The sequence below is a fragment of the Coregonus clupeaformis genome, chromosome 15, assembly GCF_020615455.1.
Source record: "Coregonus clupeaformis isolate EN_2021a chromosome 15, ASM2061545v1, whole genome shotgun sequence".
NCBI classification, from domain to species: Eukaryota; Metazoa; Chordata; class Actinopteri; order Salmoniformes; family Salmonidae; genus Coregonus; species Coregonus clupeaformis.
In genome coordinates this window covers 19,364,866-19,389,933 of record NC_059206.1, presented here as the reverse complement: position 1 = coordinate 19,389,933, position 25,068 = coordinate 19,364,866, and the positions used below count along the sequence as shown (strand labels likewise).

The window sequence follows — 25,068 nt, the reverse complement described above, 5'->3', positions numbered from 1 at the left end:
GTAATTTTCATCATAGGTACACGTCAACTATGACAGACAAATTCAGATTTTTTTTTTCAGAAAATCACATTGTAGGATTTGTAATGAATTTGTTTGCAAATTATGGTGGAAAATAAGAATTTGGTCACCTACAAACAAGCAAGATTTCTGGCTCTCACAGACCTGTAACTTCTTTTTAAGAGGCTCCTCTGTCCTCCACTCGTTACCTGTATTAATGGCACCTGTTTGAACTTTTTATCAGTATAAAAGACACCTGTCCACAACCTCAAACAGTCACACTCCAAACTCCACTATGGCCAAGACCAAAGAGCTGTCGAAGGACACCAGAAACAAAATTGTAGACCTGCACCAGGCTGGGAAGACTGAATCTGCAATAGGTAAGCAGCTTGGTTTGAAGAAATCAACTGTGGGAGCAATTATTAGGAAATGGAAGACATACAAGACCACTGATAATCTCCCTCGATCTGGGGCTCCAAGCAAGATCTCACCCCGTGGGGTCAAAATGATCACAAGAACGGTGAGCAAAAATCCCAGAACCACACGGGGGGACCTAGTGAATGACCTGCAGAGAGCTGGGACCAAAGTAACAAAGCCTACCATCAGTAACACACTACGCCGCCAGGGACTCAAATCCTGCAGTGCCAGACGTGTCCCCCTGCTTAAGCCAGTACATGTCCAGGCCCGTCTGAAGTATGCTAGAGTGCATTTGGATGATCCAGAAGAGGATTGGGAGAATGTCATATGGTCAGATGAAACCAAAATAGAACTTTTTGGTAAAAACTCAACTCGTCGTGTTTGGAGGACAAAGAATGCTGAGTTGCATCCAAAGAACACCATACCTACTGTGAAGCATGGGGGTGGAAACATCATGCTTTGGGGCTGTTTTTCTGCAAAGGGACCAGGACGACTGATCCGTGTAAAGGAAAGAATGAATGGGACCATGTATCGTGAGATTTTGAGTGAAAACCTCCTTCCATCAGCAAGGGCATTGAAGATGAAACGTGGCTGGGTCTTTCAGCATGACAATGATCCCAAACACACCGCCCGGGCAACGAAGGAGTGGCTTCGTAAGAAGCATTTCAAGGTCCTGGAGTGCCCTAGCCAGTCTCCAGATCTCAACCCCATAGACAATCTTTGGAGGGAGTTGAAAGTCCGTGTTGACCAGCGACAGCCCCAAAACATCACTGCTCTAGAGGAGATCTGCATGGAGGACTGGGCCAAAATACCAGCAACAGTGTGTGAAAACCTTGTGAAGACTTACAGAAAACGTTTGACCTGTGCCATTGCCAACAAAGGGTATATAACAAAGTATTGAGAAACTTTTGTTATTGACCAAATACTTATTTTCCACCATCATTTGCAAATAAATTCATTATAAATCCTACAATGTGATTTTCTGGATTTATTTTTCTCATTTTGTCTGTCATAGTTGACGTGTACCTATGATGAAAATTACAGGCCTCTCTCATCTTTTTAAGTGGGAGAACTTGTACAATTGGTGGCTGACTAAATACTTTTTTTCCCCACTGTATATCCTGGGGGACATTATTAACGTTAAAACGAAACAAAACTTTTTTTTTCTCCTGTTGAAGTACAATAATGAAACACTTGCTGAATCAGTGGAGAGAGAGAGAGACAGAGAGAAAGGGACGTAGATGCTCCCATCAGAGAGCTCCAAACATTCCTTCTTTCTGGTTTCTCTATTATCTAAGCCCCATGCATTCATCTTTCTGCTACAGTACAGTCTACCCTCTCCAACACAACACAATAGACTGTGAATTAAATTGCATTCACAGAAGCTTATTATCCCATTCTTCCAACAATAAATCAATGCATATACCCCCATCTGTGTGTGTAGAAGAATCTCTTTATTATAATAGTGTGCATATTTTGACTTCTTCATAGATAGTTGTCACTCACGTTCAACAGGACTTTTGTATTGTATACAGTGTTCTGTAAATTTAGCTCAGGTAATACCAGGGCTGTACTTGTCTACATTCACGTTGCAAAGTTACCCCGGTTACACTGGAGAATACATCTGTAAATAGATTCATCTTACCTACATCAAACACAATGATATAACAGTAACAGTGGACAGTTACGTTTAAAATACTTTACATTCACGTTTCGTTTATAAAGAATTTGATGAATACAAGATTAGATATATAACAAAAGAATATATTTATATATTTTTCCATATCTTATACTCCACATACAATTGAATTTTTGTGTGTGGCTTGCTTCCTGCCATTAATGTTGTTTCACGATAAAATGTTTACAATTAAATTTCAACTCCATTTCAATAAATAAACAAACAGAATGGAGAAACAGAACAAAATAAAAGACAAAAACAGCAGTCATCTCAAAAAAAAAAAGGGGGGAACATTTTGGCACTTCCTTGGTGGTGAATTTTCTTTAAGTCAAGTTTGACAAATAAATAGGCTTCAAGAGATGACAATGTAACATATAACATAACAATCCTTGTACAATGAATGAGGCATTTCGAACTTAAAATACACTAGCTATCCTTCCACACACACACACATACATTCACACACACACACACATACACTCTTTGAAGGAGAAGCTCCTGATTTCCCTCACACATATGGACCACAAAACCATGCATTGGAAATGTGCAATATAACAAAGAGAACATTACAGCATATAAAAAGTAAAGAAATGTCACTTGTTTTGTTGAGTCTACCTGTGTTAGTGCTGTAATTCAGTTGAGCTTTTGATAAAACAGGGCATTTCTTGCATGTCTGAAAACATTCCCTAAAACACTAAGAGTGCTTACCTATCCATAGAAAACTGAAACAAGTATTTCTGTTAAAGACTTCTTTCAAGTGCTGGATTCAACCTCTGAAATTTCCTGACATTGAATCAAAGCCTCCCTTTGGGTCTTCACCACTGTTCAATTACTACTGTTTATTCACAAGCACGGTGAAGGCAAAATCATTGGATCAAGGGCACAAGCCTCTCTGAAGAGGAAAATATGCTAGCACTATGCAACACATTAAAGTTGGTACACGCAGTTCCGTTAGTAACCATAGCATTACAATGGAGACCTCTACTCTGTGTAAAGGCCATGTGGAAAGCATAAGGACCACCACTTGCAAGACGAAACATTTCTGAGTCTCAACATCAATTGTTCCCTTTTCTGTCAGACAGGTGACAAAAGCTTCATATCTGTTTCAGGTAGGTTTCAGAAGATGGAGAAGGCAACTGGGAAAAACCTCTACTGCTGTAAGATGAATATCTAAAGGACATTGTCATTCAAACTGAATTAATAACGTATGTTGGTAACCATAAAGAATATCTATTATCCACAAGCTCTGATCTGCAGGAGAGGATTCCTGAGTCGTCGGGAAAAACCTTTCTGTATGGACCAATGAAAACATTGACAGGTTCTGGAGTGTCTAGCTCGATAAGGCACTGACACAGTTGAGCTGCTCTTTCTAAAGCATGATATCTAGAGTAGGGAATGGGGACCTTCTCCCAATGATAACTACTCAGTCAGACATACAAAGAGGGCAATGAAACTATATTTATCCCCTTTCTCATTCACCTAAAAGCTTGAGGGTCCTTTTTGAAAAGAGTCAAAAAGACAAAAAGCAATGTGAGTCATGTTTGTCTCCCCCTGCCTAGAGTATACATGATGACAGAAGTGGTAATTTGGTACTTTTTGACTTGGTTTAAGTGTCTAACCCATTCTATAGACAATGAACACAGAACAGTCATAGTAAAGAAAAAAACATGTAAAAAACTGATATGAAAACAAATAACTATGTCCATGAACACAGAAAAAAACACCTGTAGATTCTCTGCATGGAATTTCTCCATCTTATGAGTTGTATACATTTGAAAAAAATGAAGATGATGATGATGCCACATGGTAATTGTTCTAAATAAAAAGACACTTCAAAAGCAAAAACATGGAGGATACTGAGTTGACTCTGTAGGCAGAGGTTGAGGAGAGAATCTGTAGTCACTCGACAGAGAGAGCGGGAGATGAGGGGCGGAGTGGAAATGAGGGGATGGCAGGTCACAGGTCGGGTCAGAACCAAAAGAACACAGAGAGGCAGAAAGGAGCATGGCGTTTTCCCTGTCCATCCTCCAGTAGCGGGAGGCTCAGCAGCAGGAACATCTGCCGTCGGAACGCCACGACTCCAACACCCCGGAATTGTGAGTAGTGAGGAAGGTTGGGTGACATTAGGTTGTCAGATAGCCAACCAGTGCTTGAGCTGAAATAGAAAAGGGTGATGTTGATAAAGCTCGTTGCCAATGCAGCATAGAGCATCATTAGAGGTCACATTTCCATTCTGGTCATCACTCTGTCTACATCCTCTATACCTCTCTGTTTTCCAGCCCTCACAGATGTAGAACCATAAACACACTACAAGTTTGCATTTCAGGAAAATTCTCAGCAACAAAAGAGTGATAAAGTTTGTCATTTTCACTTTAAAATGTCAGACTTGATTTGCCCTAACAATAAATGTATCAACCCCTACAAAAATGTCAATTAATTATAATCCACATAATAATTCAAATGTCCTGTTGCTGCAGGATAATTGTCCTGCTCTAGCAAACTGGCTCAAATGAAGATCCAACATCTGTACTCACCGTGAACTGTCTGATGGTAGCTCCCTCTGCCACCAGATGATGTTCGTGTTCTGGTGTGATGCAGTAGGCTATCCTCTGAAAAACAGACCATTACAGTACATTATATTACATAACTCGTACCTTACAATAAACACATACTCTTACACTGCAAAAAACACATTGTCCCAAGCACAAGAGATATGATCTTGAAGCTTGTAATAAACTAGCACTTTAATCTATGGTCACAGTTTATTCTATAGATCCACCATTTCTTCTATAGATAAGGAACTTGGAGATAGCTCAAATATGTCAAACAGCTTTCTGATTCTGATGTGATCAGGCTGGACTGGATGTACACTGTACTGTAGTGTATACTGTATGATCTCTGATGTCTCTTCCAGATCGCCCCCGTCCTCATATCTGACTGAAGTGCACTTGGTGCGATAACAGTATGATAAACTGTGATCTCAGCTGGAGGAAAAGCATGGGAGATAGTCATGGAAGGAGTCTAAACACTGCCAGGCATCAGAAGGAAATGCCACGAGGAGTGAGTAGGAAAACACAAGGTAACACTGTTTACTGCTCAGAAAGATAATCATCAAAGGAATGTTATTTTTATGATTATACTGTTCACTGTTCAGGCTTTGAACCCGCAAGATCTCTAACCAGCGTCCCACAAGTACTGACATCATCAACCGTCAACCATCGAAAAGGAAAAAGTCAGTTTGTGTCAGTTCAAGGTCAAGCCTTGAAGACTCCAAGCTACATGCCTCCCATTGATCTAAGATTATCTTTGCATAAAATAAACACATACTATCCCAGCGTGCAAACCTGGTTGAAATGACATCATAATCTGGTTATAAGGATGGCATTTCAACCAGTTTTGACCGCTGGGATACAGATAAGAGGTTGCTATTTACCACAGCTTTCAAGCTACATGACATCAAGCTACAGTACATACTGTACCTGCCAACATTAACACACTACATGTTAATGTTTTTAAATGTATGTAAATTGTAAAGTATTTTGTCTGTAATGTCTTTTACGTTATATGTCGGACCTCAGTAAAACTAGCTGTCGCCATTGGCGTCGGCTAATGGGCATCCTAATAAATCAAATCAAATCGATCTAAGGTTATCTTTACATTATATAAACAACAATTATGCAGATGAGAGGGATTTGTTTTTCCACTGACCTGTTTGAATGTCCCTGGCATACTGAGGAACTTATAGATGGCATAGATGGGCACAAACATCATGGAGGACAGAGCTACACCCCAACCAATCACGTTGGACCATGAAGGAAAGACATAGTCATCATAACTCAGGCCCGTGGACGTCACGATGCTGGCTATCACCACGACCTGGGGAGAAGAGAAAAACAACAGAACGGTTAGCTAGGTCACCATACAAACTGAGGACAGGAGAAACAACAGAACAGTTAGCTAGGTCACCATATAAACTGAGGACAGGAGAAACAACAGAACGGTTAGCTAGGTCACCATATAAACTGAGGACAGGAGAAACAACAGAACGGTTAGCTAGGTCACCATATAAACTGAGGACAGGAGAAACAATAGAACGGTTAGCTAGGTCACCATATAAACTGAGGATAGGAGAAACAACAGCACGGTTAGCTAGGTCACCATATCAACTGAGGACAGGAGAAACAATAGAACGGTTAGCTAGGTCACCATATAAACTGAGGATAGGAGAAACAACAGAACGGTTAGCTAGGTCACCATATAAACTGAGGACAGGAGAAACAATAGAACCGCTAGGTCTCGATGCTGGCTATCATCACAAAGTACGGAGAGGAGAAAAAAAAAAACAGAGTGGTTAAAATATTCCCAAAGAGACATCAAAACAGCTTCTGTAGAAAAAACGAATACTCCGCCACTGTTCATTTTGACAAAAACATAAAAGCATTACAGAGATGAAATTGAGTTGAATAGAACAGACATGGGCATGGTCTCTCCCTCTGGGGTTTGACACATACTGTAATAGACTTTCACTGTAAGTACTCTGGTTCACCAGGCAGCTGTAGACTAGAGACTGGAGGCCCATCACCACTGAACTGTAACTCTGTAGCTTTGTAACTGTTGCCCCAGAGAGCAGCAAACATCACTAGTAGTTATAATACAACACTGGAAGGTCAGGGCAGTGTCTCCTCCTCGTCTCCAACTGAATATCAAAGGCTAACAACATTATTCTATGTCCTTTTTCTACAAATGCCATCCATGCAACAGCCAGAGTTGGGCGCTATCTTCCTGACATCTGCTGTTTCTGCCTTGCTTCTGGAGGTAAGGCTAGCAGAACTATGGTAGCGTTCACTACACACTAAAACTAAACAATGATAGGTCCCCTCAGACATAAGGTTTAAAGATCCTGGTGATATATCGGCTTTCAATCTAATCTACCTATTTTCCTGGCTTTCAATCTTCCCATCCTCTTTTTATTTCCTGTTTGCCATTTAAAACATATAAACTTCCCCTATGGAAAGAGGAATACTGACATATGAAAGATCATAATCAATATAAAAGCATTAAGGGAATAATATAATTTCCCGTCAAGACAGATCATGTGCTTTTGGTAATCCCTATCTATACAAACCCACATCTGTGGTTCATTGACGTAACACATCTCTAACATTTTTTTTACAGGAAAACACATTTCCTGTGGCAAATTACTAATTGCTGGCACATAATACGAGTTAAAAAAGACTATAGTACAGTATATGGCAGCCAGTAACAATTAGGTAACCTCTGTTGGGAATTTCCTCATTTCCATTCAAGCTCAATTACATACCATAGATCATGATTCCTACAGTATGTTTAATACTTCAAGCTTGTGTCAGGCACTTTGCCCTCCCATCCCACCCCAAGCCCCAGCACCATGCCAAAGGCTTCAGCCCCAGCCCCCCAATCAGCCCCTTCTTGCCCCCCGGGGTTCTCACCAGTAGGAAGGTGGGGCTGACAAACTTCCAGCACAGCCTCCAGTAGAGACCTGGCTTGAAGCCCATCATGCGCTCGATATCCTCACTGAAGCGGTCCACGCCTGGAGAGGAAACACAGGGCAGAAGACCAGGGCTTGAACTCACGCACACAGAACCATACCCATAGACCCACTGCAGACCTGGGTTCAAATAGTACTTGTTTCCTTACAAATACTGAAGCTGAGCTTGATTGAGCTTGCCTGGTGCAATACAACCAATAGTACAAACCCTGCCCATCTGGCACTACGGGAAGGCTCAATCAAACGCTCAATGTACTTGAAAGAAAACAAATACTATTTGCACCCAGGTCAGACCCACAGTCCGCTTTGCTTCTGATGCCTGAAGTTCACAGGAGAACTAACGCTCCTCTCATCAATGTCCATACATAACAGCTGGAGCACTGGCTGAGAAAGAGCTTCATGGCACACAACTCCAATTTCTTCTGTAATTATGAGTTCACACAGCAGTAAAAATGCAGCTCAATGATATCTGTTTCATAAAAGTCTCTGAGTTCCAAGTATGTTATATTATAATTTCACACAGGGTTAAGTCTGCCTATAAGGAAATGGACTGTGTCCCAAACGACACTATATAGTGTACTACTTTTGACCAGAAGTAGTACACTATATAGGGAATATGGTGCCATTTTGTACACAACCATGGTGTTTCTATAGCTTGGGCATAATGCTTCTTTATCAGAGCAGCCAAGGCCTGTTAACATTAAGACAGGTCCAGGAAACCCTGTCACAACTCCAGCTACAAGCAGACCCTCTCCTTTATTCTCCTCTCTCTGTGGTGCTCTGTCTGTCTGACCTCATCATGAGGTTCAGTTTCAGCAGTTAATACTGACTATAAATCATGGTGTACATTGATGGGCTGTAGTTTAAAGATAAAGCACAACTTGTCGACATACAGTATTATCTCTGTGCAATACATAAAACACTAAACAGACTGCATAGAACTGTTCACACACCATATAGTCCTTCACTACTCTCACCCATGCACGTCCATGCCAAATAGCCTCGTAGTTAGAGCATTGAGCCTGTAAATGAAAGGTTGCTGGTTAAAATCCCTGAGCCAACAAGGTGAGAAATCTGTTGATGTGCCCTAAAGCAAGGCATTTAACCCTAATTTGCTCCAGGGGTTCCATACTACTATGGCTGACCCTGTAAAACAACATATTTCACTGCACCTACATTTATTCCATTTTACTATTGGATAAATAACACAAACTGCTAAACAGACAATTATAAACACACTGTAGTGTACAGTCTCTCACAACTCCCCCATGCCTCCCCTCCCTGCCTCCCCTGCCTCCCACTCTTCAGACCCCCACCAAGGGAGAGACTCAGTAGCTAGCCTCCCCTCCCTGCCTCCCTCTCCTCTGACCCCCACCAAGGGAGAGACTCAGTAGCTAGCCTCCCCTCTCTGCCTCCCTCTCCTCTGACCCCCACCAAGGGAGAGAGTCAGTAGTTAGCCTCCCATCAGTGGTCTGTGTGTGGCTCTGGCTGTGGCCTACTTTATGACTGCTGCAATCTGCTGTCTGACAGTGGGAGTGTATGGGGGGATGGAGAGGAGTGGAAGGGAGCAGGGAGGAAGGGAGAAGGCGGGGGGTGTAGGGGAGAGGGGAGTGTATGGAGAGATGGAAAGAGGAGTATTGGGAGAGATGGAGAAAGGGGGTTAACAGTGGAGGTCTAAGGAAGGGAAGCACGGTGTCTCTACACTGCCAGTAAATGTCAGGTGTAGCTGCAGGGCCTGGGTAGTGAAGATGCCAGAGGGTTAGGGAGGTTGAGAGAGCCGACGGGAGGAGAGGGCAGGCCAGGGGAGGGCAATTGTGGGCAGGGGGTGATGGAGGGGGAGGGTGGGGTGATGGAGGGGGGGTGGAGAGATGGAGGGAACAAAGGACTGGGCTCTAATGAACAATAGAAGAGGAAAGGTAGATAAGCAGGTTCACCACAGTAAGAAGTCAGCATTAGTATGTGCCTCTGTACTAGGCTAAGGGGGACCGATAATACATACCGTAGAACCAGGACACCCCAATGGCCTCAATCAGCACCCCAAACAAGATGGAGGTCCCCGCCGCGTAGTTATCCAACAAAGTCAGCACATATATTCCTCCCTGACAGACAGAGAGAGTGAGAGTGAGAGAGAGTGAGAGTGAGAGTGAGAGTGAGAGTGAGAGTGAGAGTGAGAGTGAGAGTGAGAGAGTGAGAGTGAGAGAGTGAGAGTGAGTGAGAGAGAGATACAGAGACACAATGTCAAAAGGTTGTTGAAGATGGGCAACCTGGCTGCCGTTAACTACTGTGAGCTGGCAAGGATAAGCATGAAACACAAAGCTTATCGAGTCAGGCAATAACAATTGTTCGCATGGTTGGACAGGGGATTCCCTTTTCTATCTTGTGCCTGGTGGGAAGTTTGTGATCCTCTTTGGTTTGATTTATGCAATCATATGAGAGCTATGAAAATCATATGTGACTCAGAGGAACAGGAAGTGACCTCACATTAGTGATGCAGAAGAGCGCGACAAGAAAGGTTCCGAATGCTGTGGCGAAGGTGAACAGCTTCCTGTTCCTCTTCAGGATCTTGAAGTCGTCCGACAGTCCTGTGATGACCGCCTCCATACCACCCATCTAGAAGACAGACAGACAGGCAGACAGGAAGATAGACAGGCAGACAGACAGACAGACAGACAGACAGACAGACAGACAGACAGACAGACAGACAGACAGACAGACAGACAGACAGGCAGACAGGCAGACAGGCAGACAGGCAGACAGGCAGACAGGCAGACATACATTTGGATGGTTCAGTGGCACAAACACATAAATTGTAGTACCTACAGCAGTAATGTAACAGAATCACACAGTCTTCTCACCTAAACAGAATACCTTTGGCCTAGAATCTAAACGATCAGACCTAGCTTTCTAAGTGCAGTGCTACATGACTCCTACTGCTGTGGAATTTCCTTTTTTGCTTCATTTACAGTAAATGATCACCTTATGTAACTGGGAAATTTTATGAGGAAAAATGAACAATCACTGTGGACAAAGTTTTCCTGCGTTTCAGGCTGCGATGCATGTGACTTTCCACTTCATGGTTATTGGGTAACAGTCAAAACAACTGCCTTCGCAGTACCCAGAACTCAGAGCAGGACCAGAGCACTCACTGCAACCATGGGAAAGTAGAATAATGTATAAGATTGACTTGACTGTGTGTATGCAAAAGTGCCTGTAATACTGTACAGACAGAGAGAGAGAGAGAGAGAGAGAGAGAGAGAGAGAGAGAGAGAGAGAGAGAGAGAGAGAGAGAGAGAGAGAGAGAGAGAGAGAGAGAGAGAGAGAGAGAGAGAGAGAGAGAGAGAGAGAGAGAGAGAGAGAGAGACAGAGAGAGAAAGAGACAGAGAGGGACAAAGAGACAGATAGATATAGATAGACAGATCGGAGGAGATACTGTATTCTAATCTACACTTACTATAAATCCACTAGATAGATCAGATAAATCCACCATAAGATAGAAACAAATGGTCAGTAGCCATCCGTGCCCTGTGGTGGGACATAGCATGCAGTAATTCAACCCTGAGGTGGGCCAGTAACTCACAGAGCTGTCGATGCCCAGAGTCAGCAGCATGATGAAGAATACTATGGCCCAGAAGGTAGATCCAGGGAGGGTGGAGATGGCCTCAGGATAGATGATGAATACCAGTCCTGCACCTGCACTCACACACAGATACATAGATAGAGACACTTGTGATAGCACATACCAGAGACAACTGATTACCATCAGTCTATAAAATGGTACGTTGTTGGGTGGGATGTTGAAATAAAACAGCATATTGTTTGGTGGGATGTTGATATAACACTTCCTTGTCCTGAGCTTGACCCTGTCCACAAGGTCGTTTCAGAGAAAATAAGAGATGATTTAACAATGGAAAGTGAAAGGAGGAAAGGAAGGAGAAAGGCAGAGAAGTGAGGACTCAAGATGACAAAGAAATGACAGACAGCGGAGGGACAGTGGCAAGTAGAAGACAGAAGAACTAGAAAGCAAAGCAGATTTTTATCAGATTTCATTTTTTTTGTATGTCTGCCAAACCCTCTCTCCACAGCAGGCCAGTATTTATGTGTTCTCTGGTATTTCAATTCCATCTGAACCCCAGACCCTCTCAGCTACTGTTGCAATCAATTATATTAAAAGCATTGCACGTTGCTGCTCATTCGTAAAGGAAAGATTCACCCATTTTGAATGTTATATCGTTTTTTGTGCATCTCTGAGCGATGTTCTCAGATACACATGTTTTCATGTGTATCTGAGCTATTGCTATACAAGCAGGCAGAAATACAGCCAGTATGATGAGTTTTGCATCATTCGTCATACCGGCTGTATTTCTGCCTGCTTACCTCAGGAATTGATAGAACATTGCTTATAGACGCACAAAAATTATATAATATTCAAAATGGGTGAATCTTTCCTTTAAGTTGTTTGATTTAGTGAGCAGTAACAGTAAGCTTGTGGAATGTTTAGTTTAATGATGAATTTATAGGTGTTTTGACTGGGTTTGAAACTCTATAAATGATGTGTAGATGACTGACTGTTGGGTGTTGTCAGAATCCTGCCCTCCCTTAGAGCAGGTGACTCCCCTCACTCTACTCAGGGTCAGATAGGGACTGCTCATGTGTTGAGTCTGTCCCAGCTGAGTCATAGCCTGGGTGGATCCACCATACAAACACAGCACTCTCTGGGGGCTGGCCAGGGAAAAGAGAAGACTGTATGTAGCCTGCAATATAGCCTTATACTGTATGTGTCCTAATAAGGCATGTATATCTTCCTATGTGTGTGTGCGTGCGTGCGTGCGTGTGTGTGTGTGTGTGTGTGTGTGTGTGTGTGTGCGTTTGTGTGTGTGTCTAGTAGGCTTCCTCTCACCTTCGGTGGCCACGTCCTCTATCCTGACCCCGTGTTTGTAGGCCATGTAGCCGAGCACAGAGAAGATGGCAAACCCTGAAAAGAAGCTGGTGACGCAGTTCACTGTACTGGTCAGGATAGCATCCCTGTGGGGAAGAGAACACACACACAAATCATGTTTAGAAAACACTTCATGTGAGCTCTTACTCTGCCTCCAACAACACCTAGCCTATAAAGCTACCATGATAGTACCATGACAGGTCTTACAGCAATAATAAACTCACCATATTAACAGTTTGACTATTGGACTTTTAGAACCCGTGTCTTATTTCACAGACATGCTGTTTTTTCCTTGAACCATGGTAAATCTAAACAGAAGTTTTTATTGGAACCATATCTTGTGTCTTGTCTTGAGGGTCTTGTCAAGGTATTAGAAGACAGAAGAAAAGAAGGTTTCAGCAGAGAGGTTGGAAGTAGGTTAATGAGGAGGCAGTGGCTGTGTTCCAAATGGCACCCTATTCCCTATATAGTGCACTAGTTTGTTTTTACCAGGGCCCATCGGGCTCTTGTCAAAAGTAGCGCAATATGTAGGGAATAGGGTGCCATTTGGAACGCACACACAGAGAACCTTCAGCTTTCACTACCACCCAACACCAGCAAAGGCATTGCTGGATAAGTAACTTCTTAGTGCCTTGAACTGTACAGGCAGGGTGAGGCCTCCCACATAGATCTGTGGCCTTAACCCTAACCTTAAAACGGCAATCAGCAGTTGAAACAATAACAAAGAATACTCCCCACCCCTGTTTTGGTAAGAAGCTGTGGGATGGGGCTGGAGAAATGTAACCACTCTCAAATTCATAGACAGAGGTATGGATGCAAGGACTGACCATCCATAATATCACATTTATAGTGTAAACCATGTTTAGAGGCTATATAGTGTTTGTTTACATTTACTTTGTTTACAAACTTTGGAGTAAAACAAAGCTTATATTTTGGGTTCTGATGGGGTACGACAGTTGAACTAAGCTCATGAGGCATTCATAAGTTATATTCTTCAAGAATCAATGGGTACATATCATTAATTAATAAGTCCAAAAATGGATGCCCCTTTAAAGAGTTTAATTTTGTATTGGTTTTAATTAACAATTTTGATGCAGAGGGACTGGATGTTGTTTGAGAGCCTTTGAGGCCCACCTGGAAATCAAACTGGGTGAAAGCCTGAAGACTGTTTGTGGTCATTAACCCACGTTCAGTCACCAGACAGACAGAGAGAACATGGACCACAGTCTGACCTCAACCGTCCCATCTGTGTACAATATGGAGAATAATACAACCAGCTGCTACCACATAGATGTCCTTTCAGAATATCTACGGATGTAAGAGCCAACTTTCACAAGTCCTCATTCAGCCTCTTAGCTCCCACATATGGCCCAGCTGAGCACACATGAGGCCTTCAGCTGTGTAAGGGTGGGGGGGGGAATTTAGATCAAGCAAAGTAATTTATAAGAGAGGGAAACTCAATTAGCTGTACAGCTTCACACTACAAAAACCCTACCCAGCTAACACATAACGTTCCGAGAACCATATGTTTCTTAGAGCTTAGTGAGAGCGTGGTAGCCCTATAGTTATTTTGCATACAACCTTCCCACAATGTTCTGTGAATGATGCAGGATACCCAGTTAGAACATAACGTTCTGAGAACCATATGTTTCTTAGGTGGGAATTTTAGTACTTCCACATAACCTTTCCTACAGATTTCCTCATGGTTCTATTTAAACCAATAGAGAAATGTTTTTGTTTACAAGCAAACGTCACGTTCGAGTGGTGCACGCCCATGCTCACATCAAAACGCCCTGTAGCAGATAGCTATACACCTTGACAAACTTAGCAGTGAGTGAATGATGACCATGAAAACACACAAGACTGATGGCTATAGCTAATCAGCTATGTTCAACAAGTATATTATTCTTCTGGCTTTATCTAGCTCTATTTGTGATATTTTACCTTGCCTTGCTGGCTTGCTAGCTCACGTTTTCTAAAAGCAGAATGGGTCTAACTGATAGCAGCACCCACCTCTCCCCTTTCACAATAACCTATTAGTGATGACAAGGATCAGCAGACCCCACAGTCTAATGTCTGTTTCTCTGTGAGGGGTTTAGAGGACCACAGAATGGCAGGGAACGTAACACTGCCTATGGCTATAGCCATCATCTGGCCTAGCATGGGCTGCACTTATCCTGTTAGCTCCAAGCCAGAAAGTCCACTGGCCAGATACACATCACCTTTCTGTCCAGTTAAAACAGGAAAGACAAATCTAAAGAGACCTTAACACAGCACAGGATCTGTTCAATCTGATTGCCTGGTTACAGGTTATAGAAGGTCATGTAAGCCTTGTAAGGTCATGATAGAGAAGCACTGAGGACAGCACCGTGATATCAACAGTGATAAATCTTACCTGTAACAGTTGTTGTCAAATTTATTGTAGCTGGCAAATGCAATGAGCACTCCAAAGCCGGCTCCCAAGGAGTAGAAGATCTGAGTAGCAGCATCAATCCACACCTACAGCAGGAACATAGAAAGAGACTTTGTGGCCTGTTTGATCTAGCGGTTACAGTCGCTGACCCCGGCCCACTGCCCTTTGACTCACCGTTCCCCTATCGCCCCCGTCTTTCCAACACTTTACTATCTCTTCAATCAAGCAAAGAACTTAAGAAACTGCCCCACTCCTTAAAAATATAAGCCCATAGCATTATAATATAATATAAAGAGCCCATAGCATTATAATATGATACAGAGAAGAGCATTACATTTGACAGAATCTCTCCTGAGTACTGACTATCTACTGACTCTTGGCTCTAAATAATCTTGTCTCTGATATGATTCCTTGGCCATGTTTTCAAAAACATTAGAGCTCCTTACCGTTCATTTACAGCATTCTATATTAAACATTAGAGCTCCTTACCATTCATTTACAGCATTCTATATTAAACATTAGAGCTCCTTACCGTTCATTTACAGCATTCTATATTGAATATGGCATATGTGAAATCACAACCTCCCAGTTTTTTATTACAATCTTTTTTCCCTCCACTTTGTGTCCAAAAACAGCTAACACATGTTTTGGTTCCTAAATGAGTTAATTTAATTTATTTCCATATTGGATGTGACTATGGGAGCTCTAGCATAATTCCCAGGTTTCAAGAAATCCTGTTTGGCGGATCCCGGATTTCTTGTTTATTCTCTCTTGATTCCGGGAACCTGGGAATTTTGTAAGTTATTGGAAATATTGCATCCCTAATCTCAGTAACACACTGTACTGTACTCTAAAGACCTGTCTGACCTTGGGGTCGTTGAGTTGTTTAAAGTCGATGTGGAGGTAGGCCCGTATGCCGTCCATAGCCCCTGGCAGAGTGATGCCTCTGATCAGCAGGACAAACAGCACCACATAGGGCATGGTGGCCGTGATGTACACCACCTGGATACAACACAACACAGAACATTAGCTACATGACTACCTGCACCTGGATAAGAGCGTCTACCTGCAACCAAAAACATTTCCTCAAAGGGTTATCCTATGGGGACAGCCAAAGAACCCTTTAAGGTTCTAGATAGCACCTTTTTTTCTAAGAGTGTACGGTAGTGTTCAATACACCACCTGGACAACATAACTTTACAGATTTGTCATTATTACTGTGAGATCATGTCCTATGACATACAGTGCATGACATCATGTGAATTGTTGTATTCTCCCTGGCCTGTCAGCTATGGTTACTGTATAGATGTTCTTTTTCAGATCTGTGTAGACTCATGCACTAAGCAGTACTAAACGGTGCTTAGATCTGTCAACTCAGAGACTGGTTTTTGTCACACTCCGGTTACTGTTTATAGATCTTATTTCTCAAGGTACTGTAGTGTAAACCCATGTACTACGCAGAGTGTGTCCGCACAACCACAGTTCATTTTGTGTACAGTTGCAGTGCGTGCTATACTAGGGAAAAGGAAAGGGGGTTACCTAGTCAGTTGTACAACTGAATGCATTCAACCGGAATGTGTCTTCCACATTTAACCCAACCCCTCTGAATCATAGAGGTGCGGGGGTCTGCCTTAATCGACGTCATCGACGCTCGGGAAGCAGTTGTTGTTGGGGAATAACTGCCTTGCTCAAGGGCAGAACGACAGATTTTTCCACCTTGTCGGCTCGGGCATTCAAACCAGCGACCTTTCAGTTACTGGCCTAACGCTCTTAATCGCTAGGCTACCTGCCTACTACAGTAGTAGTGTGTTGTACTACAGTAGGAGTGTGTTGTACTACAGTAGGAATATGTTATACTACAGTAGAAGTGTGTTATACTACACAGTAGGAGTGTGTTGTACTGCAGTAGGAGTATGTTATACTACAGTAGGAATGTGTTATACTACAGTAGGAGTATGTTATACTACAGTAGGAGTGTGTTATACTACAGTAGGAGTGTGTTATACTACAGTAGGAGTATGTTATACTACAGTAGGAGTGTGTTATACTACAGTAGGAGTGTGTTATACTGCAGTAGGAGTGTGTTATACTACAGTAGGAATGTGTTATACTACAGTAGGAGTGTGTTATACTACAGTAGGAGTGTGTTATACTACAGTAGGAGTGTGTTATACTACAGTGGGAGTGTGTTATACTACAGTAGGAATGTGTTATACTACAGTAGGAGTATGTTATACTACAGTAGGAGTGTGTTATACTACAGTAGGAGTGTGTTATACTACAGTAGGAGTGTGTTATACTGCAGTAGGAGTGTGTTGTACTACAGTAGGAGTGTGTTATACTACAGTAGAAGTGTGTTATACTGCAGTAGAAGTATGTTATACTACAGTAGGAGTGTGTTATACTACAGTAGGAGTGTGTTGTACTACAGTAGGAGTGTGTTATACTGCAGTAGAAGTATGTTATACTACAGTAGGAGTGTGTTATACTACAGTAGGAGTGTGTTATACTACAGTAGGAGTGTGTTATACTACAGTAGGAGTGTGTTATACTACAGTAGGAGTGTGTTGTACTGCAGTAGGAGTATGTTATACTACAGTAGGAGTGTGTTATACTACAGTAGGAGTGTGTTATACTGCAGTAGGAATGTGTTATACTACAGTAGGAGTGTGTTATACTGCAGTAGGAGTGTGTTATACTACAGTAGGAGTGTGTTATACTACAGTAGGAGTGTGTTATACTACAGTAGGAGTGTGTTATACTGCAGTAGGAGTGTGTTATACTACAGTAGCAGTGTGTGTTATACTGCAGTAGGAGTGTGTTATACTACAGTAGGAGTGTGTTATACTGCAGTAGGAGTGTGTTATACTACAGTAGGAGTGTGTTATACTACAGTAGGAGTGTGTTATACTACAGTAGGAGTGTGTTATACTGCAGTAGGAGTGTGTTATACTACAGTAGGAGTGTGTTATACTACAGTAGGAGTGTGTTATACTACAGTAGGAGTGTGTTGTACTAAGCAGTACAGTACAGTGTGTCAACAGTACCTTGCCGGAGGACTTGACGCCCTTCCAGAGGCTGAAGTAGAGAAGAAAGACCACAGCCACCAGACAGAGGACCAGCTCCCAGCGAGGCATGCCCAGGTCCTGGATCCCCCTGCTCTCATGGAGGTGGAGTACGCCACGTCTGGAGAACACACACACACTGAGTCCAGATTCTACAAGCTTCTCCCGTAGTGTTCTTTGCACACTTTCTCACATGCATTTTACAATTGTGGCAACTACCTCCAGCCAATGCTTACACCAACCCTATGCTTTTAAATCAATGACGGGGAGTATGAAAGTGTGCACTTCTGGAAAAAGGTGTAGAATCGGGAAGCATCCACATACTTAACAAGAGGATGGTGTGGAGGATGACATGCGTAACACACCCAGACCACACACACTCCAACAACACACTCCAACAACACACCAAACCTCATTTAGACCCAGATTTATGACCAAACTGTCCACAGCATAGATACCTCCTAAAACATCAAGAAAAAGATTGGAAGATATACATGCCTTATTAGGACACATACAGTATAAGGCTATATTGCAGGCTACATACAGTCTTCTCTTTTCCCTGGCCAGCCCCCAGAGAGTGCTGTGTGTGTATGGTGGATCCACCCAGGCTATGACTCAGCTGGGACAGACTCAACACATGAGCAGTCCCTGTCTGACCCTGAGTAGAGTGAGGGGAGTCACCTGCTCTAAGTCAGTCATCTACACACCATTTACTCCAGTCTGAACTTAAACAACTTAAATCAGGTAGAAAGTGTATAGAAATGATAATGAATTTACATTTTTAAATAATTAAATCACTGAAAAGAAATCTTCAATCACAGTATTTTCAATATAGATTTACAGTGGGGGGAAAAAGTATTTAGTCAGCCACCAATTGTGCAAGTTCTCCCACTTAAAAAGATGAGAGAGGCCTGTAATTTTCATCATAGGTACATGTCAACTATGACAGACAAAATGAGAAAAAAAAATCCAGAAAATCACATTGTAGGATTTTTTATGAATTTATTTGCAAATTATGGTGGAAAATAAGTATTTGGTCAATAACAAAAGTTTCTCAATACTTTGTTATATACCCTTTGTTGGCAATGACACAGGTCAAACGTTTTCTGTAAGTCTTCACAAGGTTTTCACACACTGTTGCTGGTATTTTGGCCCATTCCTCCATGCAGATCTCCTCTAGAGCAGTGATGTTTTGGGGCTGTCGCTGGGCAACACAGACTTTCAACTCCCTCCAAAGATTTTCTATGGGGTTGAGATCTGGAGACTGGCTAGGCCACTCCAGGACCTTGAAATGCTTCTTACGAAGCCACTCCTTCGTTGCCCGGGCGGTGTGTTTGGGATCATTGTCATGCTGAAAGACCCAACCACGTTTCATCTTCAATGCCCTTGCTGATGGAAGGAGGTTTTCACTCAAAATCTCACGATACATGGCCCCATTCATTCTTTCCTTTACACGGATCAGTCGTCCTGGTCCCTATGCAGAAAAAAAAACCCAAAGCATGATGTTTCCACCCCCATGCTTCACAGTAGGTATGGTGTTCTTTGGATGCAACTCAGCATTCTTTGTCCTCCAAACACGACGAGTTGAGTTTTTACCAAAATGTTATATTTTGGTTTCATCTGACCATATGACATTCTCCCAATCCTCTTCTGGATCATCCAAATGCACTCTAGCAAACTTCAGACGGGCCTGGACATGTACTGGCTTAAGCAGGGGGACATGTCTGGCACTGCAGGATTTGAGTCCCTGGCGGCGTAGTGTGTTACTGATGGTAGGCTTTGTTACTTTGGTCCCAGCTCTCTGCAGGTCATTCACTAGGTCCCCCCGTGTGGTTCTGGGATTTTTGCTCACCTTTCTTGTGATCATTTTGACCCCACGGGGTGAGATCTTGTGTGGAGCCCTAAATCGAGGGAGATTATCGGTGGTCTTGTATGTCTTACATTTCCTAATAATTGCTCCCACAGTTGATTTCTTCAAACCAAGCTGCTTACCTATTGCAGATTCAGTCTTCCCAGCCTGGTGCAGGTGTACAATTTTGTTTCTGGTGTCCTTTGACAGCTCTTTGGTCTTGGCCGTAGTGGAGTTTGGAGTGTGACTGTTTGAGGTTGTGGACAGCTGTCTTTTATACTGATAACAAGTTCAAACAGGTGCCATTAATACAGGTAACGAGTGGAGGACAGAGGAGCCTCTTAAAGAAGAAGTTACAGGTCTGTGAGAGCCAGAAATCTTGCTTGTTTGTAGGTGACCAAATACTTATTTTCCACCATAATTTGCAAATAAATTCATAAAAAATCCTACAATGTGATTTTCTGGATTTTTTTTTTCTCAATTTGTCTGTCATAGTTGACGTGTACCTATGATGAAAATTACAGGCCTCTCTCATCTTTTTAAGTGGGAGAACTTGCACAATTGGTGGCTGACTAAATACTTTTTTCCCCCACTGTATTAGCAGCACTATTTTGGTTGATTTTGTGGTCTCAGTGAGTTTATTAACATTCTTCATCAAGACTATGGGCAAAATGTAATTATTGACAATGAAAGAGGTGGGAAAGTTGTTTCCTTTTCATATAATTGCTACTTTTAATATCAATATAGCATTAAAAATAGTTTTCCAGATTGTATTTTAGCGATTCTTTTTCGAGATGCGAATATTCGGTCGCGACTGAGACAACCTGGTTCAATTTGGTTCCCGAGACAAAACCAGTTGAGAACCACTGATTTAGAGATCTTAAAACCCAGTCAAACATCTATAAATTAATCATTGAACTAACCGTTCCACAAGATTACTGTTACTGGTCACCTAAATCAAACAACTTCAGAATGAAGTGCAAAGCTTTTATCCCAACATATTATGATCACCACATTCTGTATCCATTCAATCATCTAGCTAACAGAATCACGAGGGAAGAATGAAGGACTCAGGGTTTGGAGTACCTGAGAAAATGTTTTCTACTCTCAACATGCACAAAAGCATGCATGCACGCACACACACACACACACACACACACACACACACACACTCCCTCCCACTCCTTCAAAGACCTTGGCAGCTAGTGGTTTTAATAACCGACTCTTGGGAGCCATTCCCATCAAAGCACTCTGACTACTACTCTCAGTTGAATGGGCGCTCAAAGGGTCAAGCGTTTTACCGGAACATAAATAAAAGAGTGGAGACGGCAGGAAGACAAATGGTAACTCATCCTTCCCTACATCAATATTGTTTCCTGCTATCTGTCTCCTCATTCCCAGATCATCCTTGGATCTTCCCAGGACAGGCATACTGAGCCACACCTGCTCTGAGTCCCACCGGACTGACCAGACTGACAGCGGATCTGGATCAACTTCCAGCTCAGCGATATTAGGGAGCATCCCGTTCCTGCTCTGCGTCTCAAGTTGCACCCTATTCCCTTTATAGTGCACTACTTTTGTCTAGGGACCATCGGGATTTGGTCAAAAGCTGTGCACTATATAAGGGAATAGGGTGCCATTTAAAGACACTGCCCTGCTCAAAGGGAAGCAGGGGTCAGAGGTCATAGTGTTTAAATGATCAACAGAATAATATTGACCTCTAGGGAGAACGGCCAGGTGTTTTTTTCCTCTTCTTCTAAACAGCTCTGAGTAAGGAGGAAGGAGTAAACTTAAGTCATAACAAGTGGACAGTATTATGGGACATCTGATCTCATTCTAATCGCAGAGGGTGCCCTAAAATGATTTACATTTATATTGAGATGACAGATGGTTTGTTTCTGCTTTGAAAACACTGCGTTTAAAAACCAGTTAATCATAGGTCCCTGAGGGGCGGGTTGATGGCTGTTTGTTTCTTCATCTTCCAGTCTTTGAAACAGGCCTGAGGCTCAGTGTTACAGCCCAGCCGAGGGCACACTGCCATTGGGGAGAGAGATGTGGGACTCCATGGAGCCGACAACAAAGAGCCAGGCCAGATTGGTGCTCATCATGATGCTCATATCCAAGACTACGTGATCTTTATGGTCTCTGTCTCTCCAAGACTACGTGATCTTTTGGGTCTCCTATGTCTCTCCAAGACGTGATGTTTTGGCTGCTGTCTCTTTCTGGAGCCCTCGAAATAACACCCATCCCTATTCATCAGAGCAACAGCTGTCTAAGGGCTGCACATCAAAAATCCATCCATTAGCTTCATTATCTTTTTCTGGTAGTTTTTTCTCCCATTGATTCCTCCTCTCTGTCTGTCTGTTTGACCGGTGGGCTAGCGAGGCGATCCGATCCGGCGGGCAGCCTCTCTCTGAGATGACACTGATAAGTGTAGCTACGAAATTATATCTGGATCTGATGCTCCACGTTGGTTACACAACCCACCGCCTGGCAAGCCAGAAGAGAAGACACAGGAACAAGCAAACTGTCTGTCCAGACTAGACATAAAGGACAAGGGGAATAGAGGATATGTCAGATCAGACAGTCCAGTCTGAAATATGTCTAACTGACGTGATTTATATCCTGATGATAATAAATTCAAAGCTGTTAGGTCTAGAACAGGCTTCTCAAACTAATTTTGCCACTTTCGGTCTTCACCAAGGTCCCAAGTGCCGCACTTAAAATTGGTTTTATTTCCTCGCCATTTTTTTTTTTAAGAGTCCCCTATCCATTGTTTTTTAAATGTTCGATGCTCCCTGACTACCTAGTAATTTCAGATCAAATTGAGATCTCATGCCCCCCGACCTGAGGGCCGTATGTTTGACACGCCTGGTGGAGAGGGAACGAGAGGAGAGGAGAGGAGAGGAGAGGAGAGGAGAGGAGAGGAGAGGAGAGGAGAGGAGAGGAGAGGAGAGGAGAGGAGAGGAGAGGAGAGGAGAGGAGAGGAGAGGAGAGGAGAGGAGAGGAGAGGAGAGGAGAGGAGCTGTCTAAGAAGGACAGAACGGAACGGGAGACAGACACATGTTGATATTTCTGACTAGTCATGTATAGACAGGGGGTCTAGAGTTGTTGTGGTGCCTCCAGGCTGTACAGTCCATCTGATATCACACTAACATAAATGTTATCAAACATCAATGCGTTTTTCGGACCAGTTATTCTAAACTCATTCACTCTTATCTGCATTCCCAGAAATGGTCAACACATAAATGACCTGAAACTATTTGGCACACAGCCAGCCCAGCTAGTACACTACTGAGTGTCCATAACTGATGGTACAGGGACACAGCCTGGGACACAAGATACCAGTAGTACCCTGTTATTAACGGAAGTACCCAGTCTCATTGTTCAAAACCATATAAAACTAGAATATATTATGTGTATACAGTACAATGTGCATACCAAAGTATATCGATCCCTAAGGCCTGTTTTACAAATTCTAGGCAAAAATGTTATTTAAGAAGCATATATACACACAACAGAGACAAACATATATTATGGTAATGATATGAACAATATACTATTAAAAGAAACTGGAAAACAATATCTTCCAGGAAAAATTCAAACAATATTGTATGCTTTATCGAATAGTATTAATCTCTTTGGGCCATTTTCCCAGACACATATTAAGCTTATATTGAGCTTTCTTTTTAGTCAAGGACAAGACTTAATGTGTCTCCGGGAAACCAGACATGTACAGTATGTTCTCCAGAATGAGGTAAACGTCTGACTTGACTTTAAGTAGAGACACCAAGCAGGAACGCTACTTACTACAAATCACCTCAGAACCATGCAAGTGGAACTGATGGAAAGTGAGATTGATCAAATAAAAGCTCATCATCTCTTATGTAATTGTTTGAGTAATTTCCTCTAAAAACTATATTTAATTGTGCACTTCATCAATCTAGTCACATTGAAGTCAATCATCTCAAAATTCTATGCAAATAGCCCTTTTTTAATGAAGGCTATCCATCAAGTAAAGCTGACACTAAATCAAATGCAGCTGTTTTAGCATGCAAAGGATGTAAATAATCTATAGAAACTATGTGTTGTTGATGAAACTGTGTGATAATCTAATGTTGCAACGTTCACACAGGATGTGTATAGCATGTCTGCTGATTTAAATAAAGATCATTGTTGAACTGACCATGCAATGACCACTGGGATATTCCTGACCACTGGGATATTCCTGACCACTGGGATATTCCTGACCACTGGGATATTCCTACTGAGACCAGCCTGAGGATGTATCAGACCAAGCTTCTATCACATACCTTTACCCTGGTCATACATCTACAAACATGACTGATTCCTTCTCTCAGTGTCTAGGTGATTGGCCAAATAGCTGGGGGTTGATGTGCTATACGGTGACATATTTGTGCTGGATTTAAGATTGAAGTGTTTGACCTTGAGAACTATGGGCACCTGTGGGGTAGACAGGTCATAATTTAGTGTAAAAAGTGTTCAGGTTGACCTGTGCCCTGACCCCTGACTTTTAGAGCCTCTACCATGCAGCGAGCCGAGTGAGCCGCCCTGCCACGTGACTCACCTTTAACACTAATTGAACTGCAATGATTAACAAACACATCTTCACATAATAATACTAACTAGGTTATCTAACAAGAATAATACACACATAGTACTGTGTATCAAATGCATGCTGTGTCAAAAGGAGTTGAAATCAATGGTCTATAAACAGTCTCCTCTGACCTTCCCAGAGAACATGATAATAAAATATTCCATTAAGGTTCAGCTAACCTCTGGTAGACTTGCAACAGCTCTTGGATGTATCCCACTGATAGAGGGTGGGCTAGAGAGCCAACTAAAGTCAGAGGGGGAGAAACATGTCTAAAGCAGCAGTCTCCTGAGGTAGCTAGGCTTTTGGCCGTCCTCTTACCTCACCCCTTTATAGAGCCCCATGTCTTCATAATCACTGACCCAGGTCAGCTCAGGTCCTTCAGCCTCTGCTCTTACTCAATCACTCTCATTCCCATCCAGTGGTCTACAGGCCCCCCTCGTCCACATTATATTAGATTCTAGAACTCACGCACAACTTATCTCCATGGAACTATGTGATTGATGTCCTACCAAAGATGTAGGAATAGATTTATGAGAGGATTCACACACACGTTTCATCGTGTCAGGCG

At 42.5% G+C, this 25,068-nt stretch overlaps 1 protein-coding gene across 1 annotated transcript in view; it reads right to left on the bottom strand.

The window, feature by feature from the left end:
- Positions 1 to 1,847: 1,847 nt before the first annotated feature.
- The window catches only part of slc6a2 (solute carrier family 6 member 2), a 42,516-nt gene continuing 19,295 nt past the window's right edge, over positions 1,848 to 25,068 (bottom strand). Inside the window, exons 5-15 of the mRNA XM_041895414.2 lie at positions 18,016 to 18,154; positions 15,836 to 15,970; positions 14,951 to 15,054; positions 12,517 to 12,641; positions 11,197 to 11,309; positions 10,101 to 10,229; positions 9,619 to 9,718; positions 7,561 to 7,661; positions 5,801 to 5,968; positions 4,627 to 4,701; positions 1,848 to 4,247 (exon numbers count right to left, since the gene is read on the bottom strand). Coding sequence (XP_041751348.1) covers positions 4,224 to 4,247; positions 4,627 to 4,701; positions 5,801 to 5,968; positions 7,561 to 7,661; positions 9,619 to 9,718; positions 10,101 to 10,229; positions 11,197 to 11,309; positions 12,517 to 12,641; positions 14,951 to 15,054; positions 15,836 to 15,970; positions 18,016 to 18,154 — 1,213 coding nt within the window. The 3' untranslated portion in view covers positions 1,848 to 4,223. The remainder of the gene's footprint in view (positions 4,248 to 4,626; positions 4,702 to 5,800; positions 5,969 to 7,560; positions 7,662 to 9,618; positions 9,719 to 10,100; positions 10,230 to 11,196; positions 11,310 to 12,516; positions 12,642 to 14,950; positions 15,055 to 15,835; positions 15,971 to 18,015; positions 18,155 to 25,068) is intronic.